Here is a 20,802-nt window from a genome sequence, read left to right on the forward strand (position 1 = left end):
AGTCCATGGTGGAGGTTTCACGAGTCGAAGGCAAAAAGCTTTGATCATTCCGACCCAATCCCTGCCGTTGTTCATCCCAAACCAGTGAGCCGTGATTTATAGGGCTGATTTCTCAATTTCAATTCCAACAGATGTGATTAAATTATGTAAACCATTTCCATGAGAATGTAGAGTTATATATATATATATATATATATATATATATATATATATATATATTACTCTATAACACATTTATTCGTTTCAACAATGACACCAACTGGCAATTGGTGAAACATGTGCCATATTAAACAAAATAAAAGGAGAGGGAAACACCAAATTCTAAGGAAAAATATAAAGCAAAAAAAAAAAAAAAACCTTAGGCACTTATAAATTTGAGATCAATCTTCTTTTTTTCTTTTTAACTTATGTTTCCTGGGTTGAAGTGGCGGTAGAGTATTTAATAGAGCCAATCTAAGGAAACCAAGATTTCTGGTGCATTTGATAAAATTAAAGTCCAAAACTGAAATCTGAAATTTGAATCTATTACATTATTGAATTCGATACATTTGAATGTATATCACATTAAATGATAAATTGATAAGTAAATAATTTATCTCACTTAATTTTGAGAACAAGTTTTGCATAGAAAATTCGATGTCATATAATTAATTCAAATGTTCAATTTTTTATTATCAAACGCGTCTAAACATATTAATATCTAAATTTATTAAATTTAAATACTGAATTGGATGAATTATCAAACATAATTCATCTACAATGGCAAAGCTTATTTGCGTCCGCACATCCATAAGGTGGTCCTGGATGAACCAGAAAACAAAAAATCCTTGCCCTAAATTCAACAGACGATAGCCTAACTGATTTAAATAGCAATCTGGGTTGAAGCATAGAAAACAGGCCTAGGAAGAAAGTTATTACACCCGTATAACAAGATACAGCAACGAACAAATACAGACGCATACATCTGCAAACTTCTGAATGTACTACAAAAATAAAATTTTTCTGGAAGCTTTTATTCTCTCTCTCTCTCTTATCATATACTTTTTTCAACTCTCAAACCTAGTTTCATTATTCCTTTTTCTTTTTCCCGTCAGTTTTAAGGAATTGTACAGTTGGAAGTGAACTTTGTCTAAAACAACATTTCAAATAAAACCTATGGAGATGCCAGAATATCCAGAACAAGGCAGAGTGCATTTTTCACAAGATTTTCGAATTCAGAAAAGGCTCCTTACCAAATCAATGCATTATCCGGTTATACCTGATATGAACATCTGAAAGCTAGAATCCTCCTCCCAGAAAAAGGACGCTGCATTTCCATGTCAGCAGACTTCCACCTGTGCGGTGCCTCCCTTCTGTTTCAGATTTTCAGTAACTCATGCATCATCAGGCAATCATCGTATTATAGACATATTTCTAGGATCTTAAACTATGACATTTCACCACTTCGAAGATGCCTATCATGCCCATTTGTATCCCAAAATCCTGAGTACGACGATCTTCTTTTGGGCTTATAAACCTTGCCTCTTTTTTTCTGTCCTTTACGACCTGAAAGCATCACAGACATAATGATCACAAAACCCAAGATTGAAAAGGCCCATAGAGAAATTATCCAGAACCTCATTGAGCTAAACGTTTGGTTTGGCTCTTCAGGTGGAGATATCTCCTCGGAGTTGTTCGTTGTTGTGGTATTATATGTCAAGTTATGAACCTCCTCAAATTTTCCAAACTTCCTTGAGATTGTAGTTTCACTAGAATCCTGATTTGAAATGGTCTGGGGACTACGAACATTGCATTTGCTTCTCTCATGGTGCAAGTGTAGAGCTTCATTCAGTGTCTTAACACACTCTATACTTAGCAGGTCACGCTGCAGTGAATCATCATCAGAATGGTCAAGTGTTGATGGGTCAGGAGGGTCAGGAAATTTAGCCCCGCAGCTATTTACGACATCAGTATGAATCCAGTTTGCTTTATCAAAGGTCCAGTTTCCAACTCTAAATTCCAAGCCATAGTGGAATACCCTATACTTGACACCAGGTACAGGAACATAACCTGGATATATCAAAATCTCATTGCTTATCTGATGCCTCAGATTTAACTGCACAAGAAACAATGACATATCAGTAAGTACATGCTACTCTCATAGCTTCAAACTATATCACATGAAGGTGTTCAATCAAAAACCTAATTAAAGCATTCAATGATTTCTCCAACTTGATGCTCTATAAAGGGAATGTCATGGTAGCATAGGAGCTGAGCATCTCACAGAAAGGAAAATCTGTAAATCTTTCCTATGCTAATGCCAGGAAATGGAATCAGACGTAGACACCACAGCTTCTAATGTAAGTCAACATGGAGGTACCTCTGCAGCACCAAAGGAGTAGCCATACATTTCACTAATCCATCCAGACTCATAGACATCTCCAGTAATATTTCTAGACCAGTGAGATCTGTCAGCTCGGACCTCCTCAGTTTTGTGGAGCCACAGCAGAGCAAATTTTCGAAGATCATTTATATGCATAATGATCACACCTCCAACCTTGTCACATGCTTCAGGATGGCGAGTGTGGAGCTTTGCAAGCTCATTATCGCACCCAATCAGGTAACTGACACAGATTAAACAGATGAGACTTCTTTCAAGAATTTCGAAGACCTAACAACTACAACTGCTGAGTGAAATGTGCCTTACCCATAGGGAGTTGAAACTGGTCTACCACGTGCAGCTTTGAACTCCCATGGGGTAATTGGTCCCCGCATAATCATGTCAGCATCAAGGATTACTATATATTCTGCATCTGTTTTTACATGATTAAGCCAATGAAGAACTGCAGCAGGCTTATTAATAGCTGGATACCTGATGTCACACAAACAATCCCAGGTCTTACTCTACTTTGTACTTGTTCATGCATGCCAACTAATGAGATGAACGCAACTGGCACATTTGAAGTTTTGCAATGCCACTAAGACAGGCTGATTTTGGAAAAATTACTAGTTGTTGGCCAATAATTTGTAAAAGCAGAAGACTTTACCAATCGCCTGTTAATGGATGCCGGCTCATGGATGGAACATAATGAGTGGGAGCCAAGTGATGTCCTTTATATTGTTTCAAATCTTCATCGTTGCAGCTGAGAAGTCTTGTTATATTCCCAGGCTGGCCACTCAGCTGAAAACTGTGCACAAGGCCTACAGTTTGCCAATCAAAGTAAGAATTACATTCTGTGGAGAAAATGGTGTGAATTTTGGGGTGTGGCTTTATGGGTTCATCAACAACTTGAACGTGTGGCTCATCAACAACTTGAGCACGGTCCTCATCCATCATTTGAAGAGTTTTGGGAGTCAAAAGTTTCGGCCCGGTAAGTTCTGCAAATGCTTTGCTCCTTAAGAAACTCAAATATTTTGACCATTTTGGTTTGGGACAGCCATAGGTTGCATGCTGTAACAGAAGACCTTCATTCAAGGTATTGATGCATTCTATGTTCAGGAATAGTGCTCTCCTCTTATCTGGAGCAGTTTCAAGTTGATTTACCTACACAAAACAATAATTTTATCAATCATTAAAGATGTACATAATGTGAAGACAAGCACTTTTCGTAGACTTTAAATCAATCTTAGCAAGTATTGGCTGTGGGTTTTGCAACCGAATTTTTTTTAAGACATTTAGTGCAAAGGGTATAGAATATGACACGCATAAGCTGCTAAAAATAGTCACTTGTAAGTAACTGATAGATTACTATCTAATGCTGCAGAATAGTTGAAAATATTAAACTTCAATAGCCCAAAAAAGAAAAAAGCCTCATGTATAAATCACAATAGAGCCAAAGAAGTTCTTTGTTGAGCTTTGCTTCAGTCCATTGCTGGTATATTCTAAGTCAATAAGGGTGTAACCTTTCACATGCTCCAAGCTAAGAAGAATGTAAACTGTTAGGCGGATTAATTGTCTTTATTACCAAATCATTAGTCAACTTTAATAGTTTAGTGTTAAATGCACCTATGAGAACCCTGTTCAGTTTCCCAATTTCTACGCCTTCATAATTACGAAAACAGAACATGTTCTTAAAACTTTTCATACTGCAAAAGATAGTTCATGGCTTTCTACAACAATGCAAGTTAGTTTTAGATATTACCAAAACTATAGACTTGTGTTGCATTTGGAGTAGCACTGGAAATCGGATCTAATTGGATCGTTGCAGGAAAAATGGATTTGGAATCAATGACATAGCTGTCAATTCCATAAGGACCAGTGGCACTTTGTATATGGAACTTATGAAACATCACCCACTTTCTCATTTACTTTTTAAACAAAGTTTGCGTAGTAGTCTTGACAGTCAAAAAATGGTTATAGCAAAGAGCGTTCTCTAATTATGTTCAATGGCATCTTAGACAAACTTCAATTTGATAATTGAGATAAAGTCAAAAGTGTAACCCTCTACTTCAAGGTAGGACATCAGTATCTTTTGCCCTCATTCATTTTGATATATCAGGGAACTTGACTTGAGTGTAACTTTTGATACAAATTTCTTTAGGAAAGTCGTTGACCAGCAACCTCATATGATGGACCAGGAATAAAGAAAAAAAATTAGTCAATTCTCATACCTTCTTTCTACTTCTATAATTTTTGCAGTCAGTATGGGTACTTTTCAATGATCAGCTGGCATAAAGGGCCTTAGAACCTTAGCCATTCTCTGTTCTTAATAATGTGCCAAATAATTTAAAATCTCAGATCTAGGAAAGCCAAAAAGAATCTGCAGCTAATGGATTTGCCTTTTTATAAGCGCCAGCCTCAGCCAATAAGTTTTAGATTACAACCTATATTGTGGTTTTCCAAGCAGCACAAAAGAAACAAGCGGATAAGGAAGGCAATAAAAAATCAGAGCTGCTGTTCTCTTCAGGAGACAAATGGAAAAACGCAACTGAAACTTGGATATCAAATCCATAAATCTGCTCCAATCAAGTATTGGATTACCTCTCTTGGATATGGAGGTTCAGGAAAAAGCCGACCACAATCATAAACAATGTTGTCCTCGTGGTGATCCAATTTACTGAATGACCAGTTCCCAACACGAAATGGCAAGCCATAGTGCATGAGGATTGGCTCAACACCATCTAGTGGAATATAGCCTGGATAGATCATCAGGTTATTGTTTATCTTGTGTCGAAGTCCTACCTGGCAATGCAATAAATCACACTTATCAATAAATATGGACTAAGCATTCAAGAAAGGGTGCAATGCATGGACAAAAGCATCAAAGAGAAATACCTCTGCAGCACCAAAGGAATATCCATACATCTCACTTATCCACCCTTGACCATATATATCTCCTGTATAATTGGTTGCCCAATGAGCTCTATCTTCTCGTACTTCTTCACTTTTTGAAAGCCACATGGGTGCCAAAGCTCGAAGATCGTCTATGTGCATAACTAAAAGCCCGCCAACCTTGTCACAGAGTTCAGGATGCTTCGTATGCAATTTAGCAAGAATATTGTCACAACCAACCAAATACCTATTATGGAACGTATATTTTCGGATGAAAAACTATGATGTGGTAAAACAAAGATTCAAAAAAATTCTTTAGCAATGCAGTCAAGAATAGAATATTTGTACCATATGAAAAGAGAGCTTAGGGATGTGTTTCAATAGAATTATAATCTAAAGAAAATCAACCCTGAGATTTTGTTAGTCCAAAAGGCCTCAAATCACTGTATTTATGATCTCTTCAGCTTCCAAGTTCAGGATTTTTAGACTTTAACACAGTCTAGGATTGATTTGCAGTCAGGTTTTTGCTTCTCTTCTTGCCCAAAAAAAGAGAAAAAAAGAAGAAGAAAAAAAAGACTACAAGAATTAGGAGTGATTGGAGCTGGAGCCTATATGTAGTTCCATTTCAACCTTCTAAACTGAAAGCGCTCAACTTTCTAAGAAGTGCAGCTTTTCACTCATTGAAAAGCTTTTCCACCTTGTTCAAGTCAGGGAAATATTTCAAACAAGAACTTATAACTGACTACCCCAGTTTCCTTTATTTATACAAATCTAGAGAACCAATAAATGAAAAAAAAAAAAAAGAAGCTTTGAACAACAAGGGTGACTAGTTTTACCCATAATATGCAGCTACTGGCCTTCCCTTCTCGGCACCAAGCTCCCAGGGAATTATTGGACCTCGTATTATCATGTCTGCATCTAAGATCACAACCCAATCAACATTTTGTGCATCTTTACTGTGCTTAAGCCAATGGACAATACCAGCTGGTTTGTTAATTGCAGGATACCTGCAGGTCAAAAGAAAAGGAAGGAAAAGAAGAGATAACCTTCAGGAAAGTGCTCTTTAGTATCCTCCCTACCAACAATATTTTATTTTATCAAGACAAGCACTTGAATTCTGTTAAAGTTTTGGAAGCAAAACTAAATCAAACAGCAAAGTAAGAGAACAAGAAAAGAAAAGTATTAAAGTCATATTCTTGTTGATTTTCGATAATCAGACTCTTAACCACAAGCAAATTTTTCTTACCAATGAAACTACAAGAAAAAGGGATAGCAACTATTAGGCATTTATCCATTGCGAACCGATGAAAGGGAAAAAGATGCTGAACCTTGTGAAGTAACTGAAAGAAGATGCAAAGAGAAGAGACACAGCGATGAAATTCTCCCCAAAAAAAAAAATATCAGGCAGCAAATTCCTTAATGATTGAGCTAATGGTAGAAGTCATTACATCAGTTGCATTACTAAGATCCTGAAAATATATTTAGGTGCATCAAACAAATCAAAATCCCCTTGCAATTCAACAAGTTGCCCAATCGATCCCGTAACGTTAGGTAGTTTCTTAAACTTTCGCATATTGATATGTTTTAAAGCATTGATTGCAACCGAATTGTAGAAAAAGGACAATGCAAACCATGATTGGAAATGCTAGAGAAAGAGAGAGAGAGACCGGAAAGAATTAAAAAGGCTGGAGAGAGAGGGGGATACGAACCAGTCACCAGTCTTGGGGTGCCTGCTCATGGAAGGCACCTCGAAAGTGGGAGCCAAGTCCATTCCTCGGTAGGTCTTCCGCTCCTCTTGGGTGCAGCTGAGAAGCCTGGTAATGGGGCCGGGCTGGCGGGACTTCTTGAAGCTGTGCATAAGCCCAACCGTCTGCCAATCGAAATAGTTCTGGCATTCCACCGAGAATAGAGTGTGGATCCTCCACGGTGCCTGGTGTTTATGAACACCATGGGCGGCCCCTTCTCTCTGGGCAGCGCCACCCCCACTCAGCAGCAGCAGCAGCAGCAGCGCCACCACCAACATCACTCTCAAATACATCATCATCATCATCATAATCATAATCACCACCTCCACCCGTCGCCCCACCTAACACACACCCAAGGGCATTGCGATATTCCAAATTTGTACAGAAGGATCTGAATCTGATAAGGGTCAAATGCAGACTTCCCTTTATCACTACTACTGCATCTTTAATTACTTGTATAATAAATTCAATGACTTATAGGTTAGGCCCCTGCCCTCGTTTTTGTATGAGATCGTGGAGAGAAATGGTATAGGAATAGGAGGGAGGGAGAGTACTATGAAAAAGACGCTTTGCTAGACCTGTCCACTTGTTGCACGTGCAGCACCGACGAGTTTTTTTTTTTTTTTTTTTTAATAATAATGCTCTAACGCTGTTGCATGTATTCGTCTAATTAATAATTATCTGAAGTGATGAAGATTACTCTGACTCGCGCTAGGGTAGCTCGACTAATTTTCGTTCGGGATTTTTTACTCTAAAATCTCTAGTTTGTGTCCTAATTATTATTATTTTGGGTATCAATTGGATCCGTTCTATTTGGATACTGTGCAATTAGTCGGGTATAGACTCGAACACCCGCAGTACAAAAAAAAAAGAAGAAGATTTCTCTAAATTGAGGAGGGGACAAATAAATTTACAAAAGTAATGATACTACAAATAGTAATTATTTAAAAAGAAAAATAAAAGGGGGGACGAGTGTTCGATGAGATAGACCACGAGGACAGGAGGCACCAGCTCAGTCGGCATTTTCTTCTCTGTTTCGAAAAGCAGAGGTGGCTCCCCCCACTCCGAGATGCTAAATGAACTCAATCAACTAAAAATAAAATGAATAGAATTTATCATATATATAAAGTAGGAGTATATTTAGAATAAAATCTGTCGAATCTGAAAAAAAAAATTTATTAAAGAGCCGCTTGGTTTGAGGATTTTTGCATGGGAATGATGATAATTCCAATATTTAGTGTTTGGTACACTGTAATGGGAATTAAAATATTGAAATCATGTCCAAAAATTTGGAGATTCATGATTCGTGATTAAATTGGGAGGAATCACTCAAAATCCTCGGTTCATTTTCAACAGTGAATAAATAAAAAAAAAATATTTTGATAAAATACTTCCTTTCTCACTCTCCCGGACTCCCACCATCGAGCCTCCCCTTCGTCCCTTGCCTTCAACACTCGTCTCTCTCCCATAGCATCTAACAACTCCTCCCTCTTCCCTTGTTTCTGACCACTTTTCCCTCCTTCCCAGCATCTGACAACACCCCCTCCTACTTTGTTTCCAATTTTCTTCCTTTTCCATGGCATCTGACAAATCCCTCCTTTTTTCCCATTGCCCGTCACTTTTCCATCGCCCCAGTAGACCCTTTCCTCTCCTCTCTCGCCATCAAATTGTCCTTCCCATCACAATCGATCCCTTATGTTCTCTTCTTTTTGTGAAGGGCTCTAACTTGATTGCATTGTATGGTGATTCTAACAGGTTTCAGCAAATGACGAAATTTGCTGTTTTCTTTTGGAAAATTTTTTGCGAATGTCTGAAAGTTCCGGTTGCAATTTTTTGAGAAAAGGGCAAAAATGACAAATATCCAGATCTTTTATTGATTAGTCATGAGTTTTTGTTGGTAATTGTTAAACAAAGAACCAAAAAAGATTTGGATTGGTAGTAATTCAGTGGTGGTCCAGTGGTGGGCGTGATTATCAATCTAGGAAAGAGAACAATAATTAAAAAAGTGAAAAATTAATTTAGATATCATTTTAAGTATGTTTATACCAAGCACCAGTCTATATAATGGTACCAGGGTTCAAATCCAAACTACTGAGTTTTTGTATATTATTCCATCTCCAATTCCAATTCCAGAGCATCAGCATTCAGTGCTCCTAGCACCAAGTTACCCGCTGCAGATTTCATGTCCCCCTCCTTTTCGAAGTACTAATTGCACGAAGATATCAATAGGTTATCCAATAATCATCAACTCAGGAGCTTGGCAAATTTAGAAGTTCAATCTCAAATTCAAATCTAATGAAATTCGAACTCAAGCTCACTCAAGTTTTAAAAGAATAAAAAATAATTATTCTATTTTTTTAAAAAATAAATAAAACTGTCATTTTTCCTTAATATATAATAAAAACATTAGGGATATACTCCCTTCGTCTTAATTATTTGGTTTTGTTTCGGAAATAAAAGCTTTATAAAAATAGTAGTTTGATTGTAATGTTTATGTTTTTTTTTTCCAATTTTACCCCTATAAGTTCAAAATTTAATTTTGAATGGTAACATGCATATGATTAGAGGGAAGAGTTATATTAAAAAGAGAGACTAAAAGTTGTCTTGACATTTTCAACATAACAAATATTTTGGGATATCCCAAAATAAAAAATATAACACTTTCAATGGGATGAAGGGAGTATATAATTTTACCAATAAAATAATATACACACACGCACGTACTTGCACCCACACAAATCAGCTCACGAGCTATTGAGTTAAATTTCTCTATACTCGGTTTGATTTGGTCTATTCAAATCTGACTCGAGTTTGATGTTGACATGGTTTAAGTCGAATTTTGATTGAGCTAACTCATGAACAGTTTGATTCGTTTACACCGTAATCATACTTGTAGTGACAGTACCACGTATGCCATACCCAATGTTGGTTTGAATAACAAATTTACCCTTTTTAGAGTGCACTCAACGTTTAACTATTGAAGGGCATAATTGTTATTTTCATGCAATTTTGTTATAAAAGTGTAAAAAAATATATCTTACAAGTGCCCATTAATGAGTGTCCAAGGATAAAAACATGGGCACTTGTTAAGATGTAATTTAGGTGTTAAATTCTTAGAAAGAAATTCTAATTAGAAAAAAATGCATAAATGAACGGAGAGCAATAATTGTTAGTGTATGCACTCATATAGCAGGTTACGTGTAATTAAAGTGTGTTAAAGAGCGCCCATTACGCATCCATCCGTTAGAAAAACTTACAAAAAAATAAAAATAAAAATAAAAATGAAAATGCTGTGGGTACATCACTTGCCATATTTGCATGAGCCCTGTGTTAAACTTTCTGCGTTTAGGCTTGGGTTATTATGGACCTCGTGCAATAACACCATCCCCCGTATCAGGCGATGTCGCATCGTTGAAGACTTGCGTAGCTCCATTTTTTGCTTTCTTCTGAGAAGGAAATATACAGTTTAAATGAACTTCAATAAAATTATTATTCGAGTCTCGGGCGCGTACCGGACTTCCTAACCATTGCCTCCAGATTACGCCACCATAAATTCGTTTACTTCTACTGAACTGAACAGATAATTTCTAACTTTCCTAAACAAGAGGTGCATCAGAAGTTTTTTCAGAAAATAAATTTATGTGTATCATTCATCATTATTAGATCCTACTACCGCATGAAGAAGTTCGAAACCAATCAAGTTCTATTTTGTCTTCTTAGCTTTCAATTTTCGAAAGATTGATTCTTACACCGAAAGAACACAGCACAGTAACTATTATTCCATCAGATCTGTTTTTCCAATTTTCCAACAGACATGCATGCACATTCTCCAGATAACACACAATGGAAACTGTCACACTCTATAAAACTTGTTACAAGACAAAGAGCCGATCAACGCTTGTACAGCATCCCGTTGTTTTACCATATTCACATTTGTTTATCGCTTGTTAGTAAAAGATCAGCAGCAATAAGGAAATTAGGAAATAAACTTTTCAGGAGTTGATGGCTATTTTAGCCTTATTATTAGGAGTTGGTGGCTGGCATTGGACTTTCAATCATCTGCAATTAAAGAAAAATTATCAACAAATGAATGTGTCAATCTGCCGTCACAAACAACCTCTAATCTTTTCTACCTGCCCGGGCTGGAAAACTTGGCTTTTTGACGAGTGCCACTAGATAATCAAGAAATTAATTACGCTTCAGAATTCTACGCAGTCTAGTGCTACAAAACCTCTGCAGTTGCAATAATTTTCTTCCTCTGCAGTTGCAATTATTTTCTTCAAACAAATTCTCTTTAATTTGTTAAATGAAGTTAATTATATGCAGAATAACTATATATGATCTTAACAGTGGATAATTCTACATTACAAGACACGATTGATGATCCAGCACCTACTACAACAATGAAAATCTCGGCATTCTCCAGCACTGTAATCCTGTATTTTTGGCGTTCCGTAAGCGTGGCATAACCATCATTTACACTTCTTCATCACCATCTCTGTCGACATTATTATTATTTGGGTTTGATTTTCAGGGATGGTATGTCCCAGCATGTATTCTTCAGCCATCATAAACCAAACCTTAACCTCATTCTTGATACTCATATGTGGCACACATATTTCAATTCAATGTCAGCATCCTTGTGTCCCTCCCCTCCCATCATCAAAAAGGCATAATTCCCACAATATCAGATACTAATATTCTCTCCCAGACTTCACATCGTGTACCAGATTGCCAAGCACAACTAAATTACCAAGGCCGGTGCGTGGTTCAACTGATCACAACCCTACCTTGGTTTGGATCGAGAGAAAGTGGCAGAAAAGAAAGGATTAAGAAGGAAAGTTCAATTGTTTCGTTCCTTTGGGAATTCAAGAGAGACGGAAAAGAAGCGAAATGGACTGATAAAATACACCTCCAAATGGCAAAATTTTTCTTCCCATAAGAGGGAAGAAACAGACGGAAATGATACGATACTATTTTTAATATGACGGTTTTATCCTTATGAAGCTGAGACAACCAAGTATAATTCCTCATGTATCCCATGCTGATTAAAAACCCCTCAGACCAAAACTATTATCACCTTTTTTCACTCTTCTAACAGTAGTAAAGTGCAAACAAGTTCATACAGCCATCCTAGATCATCTTCACCACAATTATATAAACCATTGAAACAAGAAAAGAGGAAATTAAATGAAGTACTCCAGATACAAAGTATGGAAAGGTATCTATAACTTCCCCCACAGGGCCTACCCCCCAACCTAGAGTAGCTAGGTGGGGAAGTAAGATTAACCCTTGTTCATACATAGGATTCTCTGGTATGAAATGAGCAACTTCAAATAGGTTCAGCCATCCTAGATCATCTTCACCACAATTATATAAACTGATTGGAACAAGAAAACTGTAACATCCCGAATATTAGGAGGTTGTTTGTGAATAAAATATTAAAGTGTATCTCTTTGGGTTTGATTTAAAACCTATTTTTGTTTTAAAAAGACTAGAAACCCTAATATTGTAGCCAAAAAAACGACCCCACCTCCCCCTGAGGCGTACCAAAGGGTTTGGCGGATCGCCTGCCCAACTCTCGCCAGGACTCACTCACTCAAATCATGTGCACACATCCATGAACCATAAATAACACCCACAATTCAAACTTATAATTTACATTGATACAAATCAAGGTACAAAGCTTCAATACACCAAACTAGTTCAAAACGTATACAAGCCAAGTACAGCATGTTCCATTCGAGGAATAGCGCGAGTACAAGACCAAAGTCAAAAGTCAAAACAAAAGGCTACGCTAGTCTTTTACAAGTCTCACGCGTCACTCGTACCCCCTGTAAGGAAAACAAATAACGTGGTATGAGCTAAAAGCACAGTGAGGTTCCAAATAGCAAATTGACCATTATTTATAAGTACAAGTTTTCGATATAGTAAAGTAACGAGCATGAATAGTTCATAAAAGTGAGCAATAACACTTCAAGTAGCAATCTCAAAATGAGCGAGTGTAAAAGTTTTCAGAATAAACAATAATCATTCCAAAGCATAAGGATACGGATGGCTCTCAGGAGCCAACTTCCATTCATCATCAGGAGCTTGATTACGTAGTAGTTGACACTCCGTCAACTTTCAAGTAAAGGAACCAATCCAGTAGAACACCACTTACACTACTCTCCGTCCACCATTCACACCCCCTACTGGGCCCAAAATCCTCAATAAACACGGGTGGTAATACTCGAGTATACCGATTAGTCGAGGAGATATCACTCCACTCGACAAAGCAAGAGACCCAGGGCTCGTTACCCAATCGACCAAGCCCTTGCCGGCTCGACTAGAGTAACTCGTCTCAGGGTTTCTGAATTCCAGGAAGTGCGCACCTCATAAACAAGTATATCAAGTCAATTGCAATCAATAAACAAGTATATCACGTAAGGGCAAGTGCGATAAAGTACACCCTTGCCCTATCAATTCACGTATATAACATGTACTCATATTGGTCACGTATCAAGTTCATGTATCTAGTGCAATTCGGTATTTGAAAGCACTCACCAAAAGATATAGTGCTTTTACTGGTCACTTTCAGGTTATACTCCGAGGTCGGAGTCCAAATCTGCGATAAAACTCAATTTGAGAACTTTGAAACATGACTAAGATTCGAAACTTAGACGTTTCATTCAATCAAAAATGAAGAAATTGGAATTCACTTGGAGAGTAGTCGTGAAACACTTGCTCGCCTTTTTAAACAGTAAAACTTTGTAATATTTATACTTGAAATTGTCTTGCGAGTTGAAAGTACAAGGAAAACATACTTCGAGCAATCCTTATTTCATTTCTCAAGGGTACAAGTTCGGCCAAGTCCTTACTTATATACCTCGAAACAAGAAGACTCAAGTACCCTAGATGGTTCAAGTACTATTCATATCAATTCGACCCAAGTCGCAAGTGTATTTATATAGTCCTCGAGCGTAAATTCGGGCAGCATGCCCTTTGTGTTTACCTAATTTTTCAGCCATTTAGGCTTCATTATTTTTCTCAACCAAAACCCAACATCACATATATCAGCAATTTATGTCAAGAGCCGTTCCATAGGCTCACAATATCATAATAATGAGATTCACATCAATAGCAAATGCAGAAATTCCATATAGCCAAAAGACAGATTTGACGTATAAAAGCGAAAATAACTTATCCGAGGCTACGCTTATCGGATTAAGGCGAAACCTATGCCGTTTCGAAGCTAAGATACAGAGCTACAATGTTCATGAAGGTCACTTAGTCCAGTTTCTAATGTAACTTGGTCAAATTCTCGAATTACTAAACCAGAAACCAATTCGTCGGCTGTTTAAACGCAGAACACTGTAATGGTCATAACTCAGTGTACACAAATCCGAATCAGGTGTTCTTAGAGGCATTTTAAAGCTAATTCAGAATACTACAACTTTCATGTTTTGGCCCAGAGCTAAATCAGAATGGATCCTGGACAAAAAACGTGATAAACTGGACTTAACTGAAGAAACGGACTGCTGGGAAATACTTAGAACAGTAAGGGTATTTTGGACTTTTCACGTCATACGTTGCTCCGATTGAGCTGAAATTTTGTAGGCACCTATAAAATGCCATTCTCTACAACTTTTCTTCTTTGAGCTAAGGCCAATTCAGCCTCTAACACACAGATACAAATTCGGACAGAATGTTGGGAAAATTTTCCAGATTTTGGAATTTTGAGTTTCTAGTGCAACTTTCCTTAATTTCTTGGTCTAATCACTACCACAACACCTTATAAAACTTCAATTGCAACATATAAGCATCTTACAACAATTTGGGCAGAATTTCCACAAGCCCTAGTTCATCAAATAAATTGGGGAAAACTTCTAAAACATGATATTCATCCATAATCTCACCACAAAATCAAGTTGCCAAGCTTAATTTAACAAAATTGAAAGCTAAACTTAGAGAGATAAGCTCTCTTACCTTGACTAGAGGTCACTACAAGTAGCCCAAGCTTTCTCCTTCAAAAAACTCACCACAACTCACTTACTAGTCACTCAAGAACAAGTTTAATCGGTTTACTTTGTGTGATTTCTTCCTAAGTTGTTGGATTTGAAGATGAAATGAAATGTTTTCCTTTGGTGTTTTCCCTCCTCTCTCTCTCGGCCAGCAGCAGCAGAAATGAAGAAGAAATTGGCTAAGTGTTGGAGTTAAATGGATGGTAATTGCCTTGGTTAAGAAGCCATGAGGTGGTGACAAGTGTCGCCACCACTACCTTCCATTTTTCTCTTTCTTTCCCTTACATTTCTAGCCTCATAATTTCGGTCAAACCAGCTGCAAATTAGGAAGATATTTTGTGCAAAAGTCAATAAGCTTGTTTGGTAAGAAAAATGGTGGTCAAGTGGTGCGTTCAATCGGTAATGCGCAGGACCCGCCGGTTCGCGCCGTTTTTCTTAAAAACTCACGTACTAGTATTTTTACTTCCCATTCACTAACCTTATATCATTCCTACTAGTCACATATTATTTCTCACTTAAAAGTCACTTTTAATCCCCAAAATTAATCCTTACTCTGTACCGAAAATTCATCCGGCAAAAATCGCGAAAATCCTAATTTTGCTCCAAACTTGAAACCGAAACGTAAAACTTTACTTTCTAGATTTATTTGCACTTATCATGGAATAATTGGATAGTAGGGCTTAAATAAATGATAATTTTCAAATAAAAAAGAAATTTTTAAGAAAACGTGAGGAATTCCCCAAATCCAGTAATTAAAATTAGGGTTTCAATTAAAATATGAGAGATTTAGAAAAACCGGTTAGTCACAGGTAAACTAGGTTTTTTTGGCTAATGTGTTGTATTGCCTTGTTTTATGATTTAGAGGGGTTTATGATTTGCAATATTCTGTTTTATGTTGTTTATATTGATATAGTTACTTAGTGGTTATATTCTATCATTAATTAGTTGGTTATATCTCTCTAAGTTTAGCTTTCAATTTTGTTAAATTAAGCTTGGCAACTTGATTTTGTGGTGAGATTATGGATGAATATCATGTTTTAGAAGTTTTCCCCAATTTATTTGATGAACTAGGGCTTGTGGAAATTCTGCCCAAATTGTTGTAAGATGCTTATATGTTGCAATTGAAGTTTTATAAGGTGTTGTGGTAGTGATTAGACCAAGAAATTAAGGAAAGTTGCACTAGAAACTCAAAATTCCAAAATCTGGAAAATTTTCCCAACATTCTGTCCGAATTTGTATCTGTGTGTTAGAGGCTGAATTGGCCTTAGCTCAAAGAAGAAAAGTTGTAGAGAATGGCATTTTATAGGTGCCTACAAAATTTCAGCTCAATCGGAGCAACGTATGACGTGAAAAGTCCAAAATACCCTTACTGTTCTAAGTATTTCCCAGCAGTCCGTTTCTTCAGTTAAGTCCAGTTTATCACGTTTTTTGTCCAGGATCCATTCTGATTTAGCTCTGGGCCAAAACATGAAAGTTGTAGTGTTCTGAATTAGCTTTAAAATGCCTCTAAGAACACCTGATTCGGATTTGTGTACACTGAGTTATGACCATTACAGTGTTCTGCGTTTAAACAGCCGACGAATTGGTTTCTGGTTTAGTAATTCGAGAATTTGACCAAGTTACATTAGAAACTGGACTAAGTGACCTTCATGAACATTGTAGCTCTGTATCTTAGCTTCGAAACGGCATAGGTTTCGCCTTAATCCGATAAGCGTAGCCTCGGATAAGTTATTTTCGCTTTTATACGTCAAATCTGTCTTTTGGCTATATGGAATTTCTGCATTTGCTATTGATGTGAATCTCATTATTATGATATTGTGAGCCTATGGAACGGCTCTTGACATAAATTGCTGATATATGTGATGTTGGGTTTTGGTTGAGAAAAATAATGAAGCCTAAATGGCTGAAAAATTAGGTAAACACAAAGGGCATGCTGCCCGAATTTACGCTCGAGGACTATATAAATACACTTGCGACTTGGGTCGAATTGATATGAATAGTACTTGAACCATCTAGGGTACTTGAGTCTTCTTGTTTCGAGGTATATAAGTAAGGACTTGGCCGAACTTGTACCCTTGAGAAATGAAATAAGGATTGCTCGAAGTATGTTTTCCTTGTACTTTCAACTCGCAAGACAATTTCAAGTATAAATATTACAAAGTTTTACTGTTTAAAAAGGCGAGCAAGTGTTTCACGACTACTCTCCAAGTGAATTCCAATTTCTTGATTTTTGATTGAATGAAACGTCTAAGTTTCGAATCTTAGTCATGTTTCAAAGTTCTCAAATTGAGTTTTATCGCAGATTTGGACTCCGACCTCGGAGTATAACCTGAAAGTGACCAGTAAAAGCACTATATCTTTTGGTGAGTGCTTTCAAATACCGAATTGCACTAGATACATGAACTTGATACGTGACCAATATGAGTACATGTTATATACGTGAATTGATAGGGCAAGGGTGTACTTTATCGCACTTGCCCTTACGTGATATACTTGTTTATTGATTGCAATTGACTTGATATACTTGTTTATGAGGTGCGCACTTCCTGGAATTCCAGAAACCTTGAGACGAGTTACTCTAGTCGAGCCGGCAAGGGCTTGGTCGATTGGGTAACGAGCCCTGGGTCTCTTGCTTTGTCGAGTGGAGTGATATCTCCTCGACTAATCGGTATACTCGAGTATTACCACCCGTGTTTATTGAGGATTTTGGGCCCAGTAGGGGGTGTGAATGGTGGACGGAGAGTAGTGTAAGTGGTGTTCTACTGGATTGGTTCCTTTACTTGAAAGTTGACGGAGTGTCAACTACTACGTAATCAAACTCCTGATGATGAATGGAAGTTGGCTCCTGAGAGCCATCCGTATCCTTATGCTTTGGAATGATTATTGTTTATTCTGAAAACTTTTACACTCGCTCATTTTGAGATTGCTACTTGAAGTGTTATTGCTCACTTTTATGAAGTCTTCATGCTCGTTACTTTACTATATCGAAAACTTGTACTTATAAATAATGGTCAATTTGCTATTTGGAACCTCACTGGGCTTTTAACTCATACCACGTTATTTGTTTTCCTTACAGGGGGTACGAGTGACGCGTGAGACTTGTAAAAGACTAGCGTAGCCTTTTGTTTTGACTTTTGACTTTTGGTCTTGTACTCGCGCTATTCCTCGAATGGAACATGCTGTACTTGGCTTGTATACGTTTTGAACTAGTTTGGTGTATTGAAGCTTTGTACCTTGATTTGTATCAATGTAAATTATAAGTTTGAATTGTGGGTGTTATTTATGGTTCATGGATGTGTGCACATGATTTGAGTGAGTGAGTCCTGGCGAGAGCTGGGCAGGCGATCCGCCAAACCCTTTGGTATGCCTCAGGGGGAGGTGGGGTCGTCACAAAAACAAACTTGGTTGGTTATAAAACTAAAAGGATATATACATAAAATTAGTTCGTGATAAATTCTTTTCTTCACATTTCTCTCCGACTCCCAAAAACTCCCAAACAAAATATACATCCTTTCTCTTCTCTTCTTTTCCCTCGTAATCTATCATATATCTTCTTATCTTTCCTCCCCTAAACTCCCAGGCTAGGCCTTGGATGTGGAAAATCACCCCTTAAACCCCCACAAAGGCATAGCCAACCAGAAACATGGATTTTACTTTAAAAGCACTTAACACCAAGTGAGACAGAAAAAAGATTCCATGACAGATACAATCAGATAAAATTCTGTATAAAGATCCTCAGGTTGTTGAATGTATCAAAATTTCGTCCCAAATACCAAAAAGAACAGAAATAAACAGAAGGTTTTAACTGATGATTATCACAGAATATATTAAACACAGAGGAGACAGAAAAAAAATTCCAAGATGAAATTTCAAATAGCAAGCATCCCTTTTGTCAAAGAGACAGGAAGTAGACTTCAACAATACAGCATACCTATATCTAGCATTGCTTCTTGCCAGGTTGGCAGTGAGAAAAACTTTGCTTTCACTTTCTTTTTAATGGATCTCTGCTTAATCCATGCTTCTTCAGAGTCGTGATGTAATTTCTCATCATGGTGAACTTGTTGCTCCCAAGGTGATAAAAGTAATCCCAAGTGAATATCCCAGTCTTATGCAGGTCATCAAAGAGTAACCTAATGAACCACCCAAAATTAAAGACCAAAAAGAAACTTAAAAACATGCCACAAGAAAAACTCATCTGTCGTAGTATTGTAATAGCACCATTATACCTTACCCCATAGTTCCCTACAGGTTCTGCTGACAGGATCCCCACATAACGACGTCCATATATTACCTGATTCGGACACAAAATGCCCCGTTAGGCATTACTCAAGATTGATGCTTGAATGGTTCTGCTATCTGGCAAAGTTTCCATAGGCATTATCTTTGTTTTGTGGACTGTAAATACTCAATGCCGAAAAGAAGGAAATGCAATTTTAAAGGTACTCCATTTTGAGAAAAACTGCAGACCTGCAACGGTTTATACAAATGCTCATTCACATCTGTCTTTCCCCATCTAGAACAGCTAACTTTGGGCGAAAGAAAATAAAAGATTAAGACTAGCAAATGAGGCTCAACACAATCTGTTTAGCTTACTTATCAAATTGATACCACTCAAAGAAGATGGATATCTGAGTCAATTACCTTCTCACCCGCAACGGATCTGACCTTACTGTCAGCAGCAGGGCTATAAACTCTTAAATACTCAGCTGGCAACCTGTAAAGACTTCCATCATCAAATTGTACCTCCACCTAACATATAGAAGATCCACCAATGATGATTAGTACAGGCTATCCCAGATTCCAAGGTTATAGCAAGGGACGAAAGCCAAGGATAAACATCCAAAACAAGTGCACTCAAAATTTCATAGCCTCCAGATTACTAACATCATTTCTTCTTACATAAATACAAGAATTGCCCAGCAGCTTTCAACATCAACCAATTCTTCCAGCAGTAAGAACAACCACGGAGCAGGACTATCTGTCACTTCTTTAAGAAATAACGAATCCAATAAATCATTAAAATCCCGTTCAACTGAGGTGTCATTGCTGTTGTCAAAGTCATTAGCTGATCACACAAATTACGAAAAGTAATAGACAGCAGTACCTTAATGATAGCGAAAACCTAAACTACCACCTCAGTGGCCTTTCTAAATGCCTGACAATTATAGTTATACATTTTCAATCGACCCAAAAAAAAAAAAAGAGTTGGCCCTATTTCACCATTTTTGAACCAAAATTTGCCCAGACAAAAAATAGAATCACAATCGCGATAAGTTGGGGTAAAATTCAACAGATAAGAAATCTCCATAGCAGGAAGCTATCTTACGCTCTTAGGAGCTTTAAGAGAGAATCTGGTGAGACGTGGATATTCTACTGCCGTCTGGATGCTTCGAAACGCCCGGTGAATCCCAGCCATGGTTCTCTTCTCCGTCGCTTCCGAGTCTGTGACTCAGCGACTCGCCGTACTCGTTAGATCTTAAGCACTCGTGCAGCCCACTGGACGAATGCTAAACCCATGTCGCTCTTCCACTTTCTCGCAAATTGCCTATGGACGGGCATCGGCCGTTCTACCCCGCCAACTGGTCGGCCCACGAGAAACAAAGCCCATGCATCTTACTATACTAACAACAAGCATCCATTCAGATGGTCCATACTGTCATCGAAAAATTTTAATTCCAACGGCACGTGCCTTCTATCTTGTTGAAAGTGTCATACTTTTCTTTTTTTACTGTATCAAAATATTTGTCATGTTCGACATTTTTAACTACTTTATACTCTGAAATTTCCTTATGTCCTTTATCAA

At 37.5% G+C, this 20,802-nt stretch overlaps 2 protein-coding genes across 5 annotated transcripts; both read right to left on the reverse strand.

Annotated features, from left to right (window-relative positions):
- Nucleotides 1-805: 805 nt before the first annotated feature.
- Nucleotides 806-7,521, reverse strand: LOC113753595 (peptidyl serine alpha-galactosyltransferase). The gene is made up of 8 exons (XM_027297781.1): nt 6,961-7,521; nt 6,088-6,258; nt 5,255-5,498; nt 4,961-5,161; nt 3,027-3,523; nt 2,687-2,851; nt 2,360-2,603; nt 806-2,095 (listed from the first exon to the last, which is right to left on the reverse strand). Exons 1-8 carry the CDS (start codon nt 7,308-7,310, stop codon nt 1,427-1,429), a joined length of 2,541 nt encoding a protein of 846 aa, XP_027153582.1. The 5' UTR covers nt 7,311-7,521; the 3' UTR covers nt 806-1,426.
- Nucleotides 7,522-10,338: 2,817 nt separating this feature from the next.
- LOC113753396 lies at nt 10,339-20,569 on the reverse strand. Of its 4 annotated transcripts, none has more exons than XR_003465038.1 (5): nt 20,326-20,569; nt 19,641-19,748; nt 19,226-19,290; nt 18,931-19,129; nt 10,339-10,442 (listed from the first exon to the last, which is right to left on the reverse strand). XR_003465038.1 is itself a non-coding variant. In XM_027297536.1 (4 exons), exons 1-4 carry the CDS (start codon nt 20,413-20,415, stop codon nt 18,982-18,984), a joined length of 411 nt encoding a protein of 136 aa, XP_027153337.1. In that variant the 5' UTR covers nt 20,416-20,569; the 3' UTR covers nt 18,770-18,981. The 4 variants fall into 4 exon arrangements, 2 of the variants coding, with proteins under 2 accessions (XP_027153337.1, XP_027153338.1); XR_003465037.1 differs by lacking the exon at nt 10,339-10,442 and adding an exon at nt 12,792-12,830; XM_027297536.1 differs by lacking the exon at nt 10,339-10,442 and having other exon boundaries at nt 18,770-19,129.
- Between the last annotated feature and the right edge of the window lie 233 nt (nt 20,570-20,802).

This window comes from Coffea eugenioides, chromosome 11 (genome assembly GCF_003713205.1).
Source record: "Coffea eugenioides isolate CCC68of chromosome 11, Ceug_1.0, whole genome shotgun sequence".
In the NCBI taxonomy this organism is placed as follows: Eukaryota; Viridiplantae; Streptophyta; class Magnoliopsida; order Gentianales; family Rubiaceae; genus Coffea; species Coffea eugenioides.